We start from the raw sequence: 6,000 nt of genomic DNA on the forward strand, positions 1-6,000 counted from the left end.
GGTGATTGAAACGAAGCAGTATCAACTTCGACAGTAGTTTCAAGCTGATTTCTTCTGGGCTGTGTTGGAAAGTCATTTCTTGTGATGCCGCTTGGCCTTAATATGAGGTTTTCAGAAACTGGAACATGCTCTGCCGTTACGATTGTGCAAGTATTGCTACTTTGGTCTATAGTATCGGCATCCTGTAGGTCGCTTGTCACTAAAGCGACTGAACATTCAACAGGCTTGCTATCTCCTGCCCGCACTAATGGCAGGGGTGGCAGAGTTCCAGTCATTTCAATCACTCCACTGCTTACCTCCGGGGGGGCCAAAGTCAGAATTGATGGTGTCGAATTAGTCGCAGCTGAAATGCCGAGATTTCACTGGAAGAGGCAGGCTCCATGCTGCTATGTGAGTCAGTACAGCCACGAGCATTCAGGGTTTTCTGCCGTGTTTGCAGCCCAGCCACCGAACCATTTTTGGCGCCTCGGCAGACAAGGCGGACAAGGCGGACTGGGGCAGACTGGGACTCTCACACAGACACTGCGCGGCGCTCCACGCTCGCGTTCACCTTTTAAGGTGGAGTTCCAAAATTAAAGAGCCAGGCACCACAATCACAAAACGTTGCTGCAGCTCCTCTCAGGCACAGGGACTGGGGCAGACTGGGAGTCTCAGGCGGACTCTGCGCAATATCGTACCTTTTCTTTGTCTTACTCATAACACATGTGGTGTACCCCACCATGTCCTAAATCCCTTCTTTTCGATATGAGATTTACAGATTGTTATGAGTTTTGTTTGTTTTAGGACAATAACCCTGAATCTGCATGGGACGCCAGTGTTCCACAGATTGTGGACACCGTTTCTCTTTGTGACTTCTTTTCAACAGCCAGCCAGGTGGGAACCCCTCACCAAAGGGTTGGGGCTGAGCATATCTCCATTCTACACTTTTATGAGTGAGGTTGCTGAAATTAAAGGAAATGCCAACCGCAAATCCAAACTCCCAATCTTTTTAGATAAATGATAGTTTTAAACATACTTCGATCCATGTCCCTAAGCTTGACCACATATGCCCACATCCTTGCACCTGTGTACTTATCAATGTCTGCATCGCCTCAGGAGCCCTCCTCTTATAGTGGCTGGAAGAGGCTACCTTTTAGCTCTTTCGCAAGACTGTGTTGGATTTCATTCTTGTTGATCAACTTCAGCACCAGAAGGATGACTAATTGTATCCCACACACATAAGCACCAAAAACACAGAGGGAGGAAAAAAACACAGCACCCTTTCCCTTGAAAACCGAGGAAGCACATCTCCTCGATTTCAAGTGGAAAAAGCACCAATTTTTTGCATTTGTAGGGACAAGCATGCAACCCATAAATATTTGTGAGTGGCTACCGCTGGGCTCATAATACACACACACAAGCTCCCAGGGCACACACGCCTACAACCACGCCCCTACAACAAATGCACGTACGACACGTACACATATGCAACATGCTCTTATGCCACACACATATTTATACTACATGCTATTACAAAACATGCTAGAATTACAGCAAACACTCAAAGTCAATAATTATGTAACCATAAAATAAAGTTTACATTTCCCAAAAGACTTTTTTTTTAAAGACTTGGGGCCTTATTACACGTCCGCCGGTCCGGATTTAAGGGTGCGGGTAGCAATGTACCAGCAATCAATTTTGCACCGGCAGACTACAACTGTACCTGCCAGGGCCTCTGCACCCGGGAGGGTCTGACCTGCCGCGTGCATCGGCCCCAGTAGGCACAGTTTTCACGGAAGCAGCAGCACCATTAGCAACGGTGCCGGTGCGTCTGTCTCCACACTCCCATAGAGTCCTCTGGGAATCTATGGGTCACATCCTTCCTCAAAGGTCAACTCATGAAAGTCTTCTCAGACTCTGCCTGAGCCACCCCCACCACCATCCACTGAGGTGTCCCACAAGGCTCCTGCACTTCCCCCACACTCTACAATATCTTCACCCTCCCACTTTTCAATGACTTAGATCGTTGAGACATAGCCTACAAATAGCCTACACCGACTATGCCGATGATACTCAAGTTCTACTCCCCCTCACAGGCATCTATGAACAAGACACCACGGCATTAACCAAGATCTATACAGCCATCCAAACTTGGATGGAAGCCAATGGCCTATGCCTAAACGGAGACAAAACAGACCACCACAATACAAAACCTTGCCTAATAAACCCACTTGGTAAAACACAGCCAAGTGTACAACTATTCTTGATAAACCTATAGGTACTGAGCGCAGAATTGTGGGGGGATAAACCACTTTCCTAGTGGTTGTGAAGTAGTAAGCAGCTTTAGCCTTGGTAATGAGAATCCTACAGTTGGTGCAGAGAGATCTGAGGTTGCCGAGATCGCCAGGGTTACTGCTTTTGTGCCACCGTTTTACTAGAACTCTGATTAAGCGTTTGCTCGAGGCGAGCTCATGGATATACCAAAGGGCTGATTGTTTGGTCTTAGCCCGGGTGGTTTTTAGGGGGGCATGAGCATCCACCGGATTCATAGCCGAGTTGTTTACGAATTCTAGGAGGATCGGGGCATTCTCTGTGGAGGGAAGTCTGCAAAGTTTGCTTCTAACTCATTTACCGGTAAGGTTTGGAATGAGCCGAGCAGATTGAGGGGGCGTTTAGCCTGGCCTTTGTGGGCCATGGTCAACTGGGTGATCGACAGAGGGATGGCGGCGTTGTCAGACCAGTGGGGTGGGATAGGGTCTGTGCAGGTGATGAGGGAGGGGATGATGTAGAGACTAAAAATTCTGTTGTCTTTGTTGTGCATGGGGGAAGAGCATCATTTGCTGAAGGTCTATGGATCCAGTAAGTGCATCCCCAACACAGAATGTACCCTCAACCTGTGCCTTTTCTCTTCTCTTTGCTATGTCATGTGCAACCCTCTCCTGTCACATTGAAGCAGCACTACCTCATACCTTCCAATTAGCATAAAATAAACCTAATGAAGATGTGTATTTGTGGAAATCCCACCAAAGGACCAGCACAGGTGTCATGTCACATTGTATCAAGGGCAGTAACCTGGCACAGTCAAAGGGGGAAGGGAGCCCCTCTCTACAGGAGGATGGGAAGGTAGAAAGAAATCCAAAGCCAGGTTAAATTGACAGGGTACCAATTCCTGTCCTCCCCCTTGTGCCAGCATGCTATTCTACCGTACCCTACTTGCACAAACCCTGGCACCTATCCAAATTGCTCTGCAGTGCTTTTCTTTTCATTTCAGGCAAAAGGAAATACAAGAAAACCAACAGGAAGACCATAAAACACGAGAGAACCCCATTGGGCAAAGCAAGCCATCACGGAAGACCAATAACACTGCCATTCACCAAACAAATCAGCCCTGAACCTGCAGATTACTGAATCACAAGGAAAACCAGAGCACCGAACAAGCCGACTAGCAGACAAAGTCTGCATGGCTGACAGAGGAGCGGCACACTGCTGTCTGGAAACACCGGTGAGCACCCGTGTGAAAGAGACAATCCCCTAGACTACCAGGGACTTCAAAGGGAACAACCGCTTCTCTAAGCTAAGTCTGCGCTCAATAAATAAAACCAACAAATACTGTGCTTTGACAAGGTTACATTATCTCATACACGCAGTGCAAGCTCCAGGTCTACCAGCGCCCGGGCGTGTTTCCCCCCTAAACCCACCGACTACAAACAAATACCAGAATGCAACGGTGTGGAGTGAATCTCGAATAGGCGCTGGCGCTGTGCCACGCATCTGTCACTCACTGTCATACGATTGGACCTCATTACGATACTGGCGCTAGCTGTGACGGTAGAACAGGCACGGCTGCCGCTAGTATCATTTTTTTTCTAGCTCCCACGAATGGGCAATGACCGCACCTGGTAATTGCCCATTTGCGGGAGCCGGGGGGGTTGGGGTGGAATGCTCCCCATTCTCAATTGAGCCCCAGAGGACTCAATGGGAATGGGGAGGACGGATGTACCAGCACCATTCGTGAATAGTGCTGGTGCATCCGACATGCTCTGCTCGCGGGTGCCGGTACGCCCCCCGCGAGCAGAACTCGTAGTCTGTTACCGGACCGGCAAACTTATAATGAGGCCCATTGACTGACACTTTGTATCGGGGCGCTGCAGATAAAGGGCACCCCTAGATAACACAATGCAAACACATGTAATTGAAATGACCCTTTACATTTTATGAGCTGGTGGCACCCTTTATCTGCAGCGCCCATATGCCACCGGACAACATGATCGCCGCTTGAGCCGGCTCTGCATACATGCCAATACTCCCCCACACCATTCTGGGACTGGCGTTCATAATAGCTAATCCAGTACTACAACTACCAAAATAAATAGAAAAAGCAGAACTACACTACGATGCCTGAATGGAATGGGTTGTACTGGCTTATAGGCGATAATGCAAAGTTGTTTGTCAATTCCGGGCTCAGTGACTATATGCTTTCCTCTTGCATCCTATAGTATTTCTGCAAACAGTTTCAATTTAAAATGTCATTCAGTCGATAATATTTAATAATGTATTTTTTATATAGCGCTACACACCCATAGTCCTCAGAGCGCTCAAATAACAGAAGACATTACTATCCCACATAGTGGTACTCATTTTATCGTCCTCGGAAGGATGAAAGGCTAAGTTCGCCAGTTTCTTTGGCCAAAGTGGGCCATTATTTTTTGCCAAAGTGGGCCAGTTTGAGTTGCTGCACTAGTTTCAGAAAACGCTACTAACCAAATATACTTTAAAATGCACTGACTGCATTACATTTTACCCAAAATTCCACTCAAACTGCCTTACCAGTTATTCATAATTTGTTAACGAGAGCCTCTTTTTCATCGGTGCCAGACATTTACATCCCACTCAGTCCCTCTTTGTAAAGCTAAGCATCCACTGAATTGGTGTGAGACGTGAATCTAATGGACCAAAGAAAGGAGTGCTAACTAGTCAGCGTCCTAGACACAGAAGAACGGTGGGGGCCAAGGGGGCGACAGCCCAGTGGGTTATTGGCCCCACTCATGGGCAGCTTTCATAACTGTGATCCAGCACCCCAAAATGTCGAGGTTGGCTCTTCCCCTGCTGCACGCTCTGGAAAATAGTTAGAACATTGAATTCATTCTGTTTACTATTAGATCAGATCCGTTTTTGAGTGGCCCTCCTTAACAGGCACCTTACTCAGGCCATCCCTCACCTTGTTTTGCTGGAACATTCCTCTCCTGGGTCTAAAAGGTTCTTCCACGTAAAGGGGCCTGAGATGCAGCTGAACCGCAGATCCCTGTTGGGTCTCAGAAGCCAGACACAGCTCCCTTCCCAGCACGGAATCTACCCCTAAGCAAATCAGGAAGTAAGGGCTGGGCCAGTGTGGGATCTACTGCGCAGGCGGAGACGCTGAGTCACTAGTCTCCAAGATAAAAATAATAAGGGTGATAAAAAGCATGCCTGCTGCAGAGACACTATTGTTCTGCACAGTGACTACGCTGCGCTGACTATCGGTAAAACATGTGCACTGAGCTGTGCCTCTCGACTGTAGTGGAACGGGGTTTTAGGGGTACATACATACACAACAGGCCCCTCGAGTGCTCATCCCGTACATGTATAGTCTTCCCTTTTGATCACGGATGATGCGTGTCTAGAGCGGCGCTGTTGGTAATATTTGGTATCCCATGCCGATCCGGTACCCCCTGTCTTCGGCTGTCTTCGTAGATCGCAGCCCAAAGTAGGAGAGTTCCGAGCCTCGGTATGGGGTACCAAATGTTGCACAACACCGGCATAACGCCCGAGTTCCATATTGTCCAGTCGGAAGTATTCAGCATTGCCAGAGAGGCTGGGGGGACAACCACGGTGAAACTCCTGCTACTTTCCCCTCAAATGCAGTACAAGCAATTCCAGGTTGTCTCATTCGCGCCCACATACCGCCCACCCCTGCCCCAATCTATTTTTTTGTTAAAATTATTAGTGGCATCTCGCCTTTTAACACAACAAAAAAAAAACGGC

The 6,000-nt window shown here is 48.1% G+C and overlaps 1 protein-coding gene across 1 annotated transcript in view; it reads right to left on the reverse strand.

Annotated features, from left to right (window-relative positions):
- LOC138583278 (zinc finger protein 282-like) overlaps window positions 1–5,354 on the reverse strand; it is a 176,327-nt gene extending 170,973 nt beyond the window's left edge. The window contains exon 1 of the mRNA XM_069655378.1: window positions 5,198–5,354. Within this exon, the coding sequence (XP_069511479.1) occupies window positions 5,198–5,215 (18 nt within the window). The 5' untranslated portion in view covers window positions 5,216–5,354. The remainder of the gene's footprint in view (window positions 1–5,197) is intronic.
- Window positions 5,355–6,000: the final 646 nt, after the last annotated feature.

Source organism: Ambystoma mexicanum, chromosome 3q (assembly GCF_040938575.1).
Source record: "Ambystoma mexicanum isolate Mex_15411 chromosome 3q, UKY_AmexF1_1, whole genome shotgun sequence".
NCBI lineage: Eukaryota > Metazoa > Chordata > Amphibia > Caudata > Ambystomatidae > Ambystoma > Ambystoma mexicanum.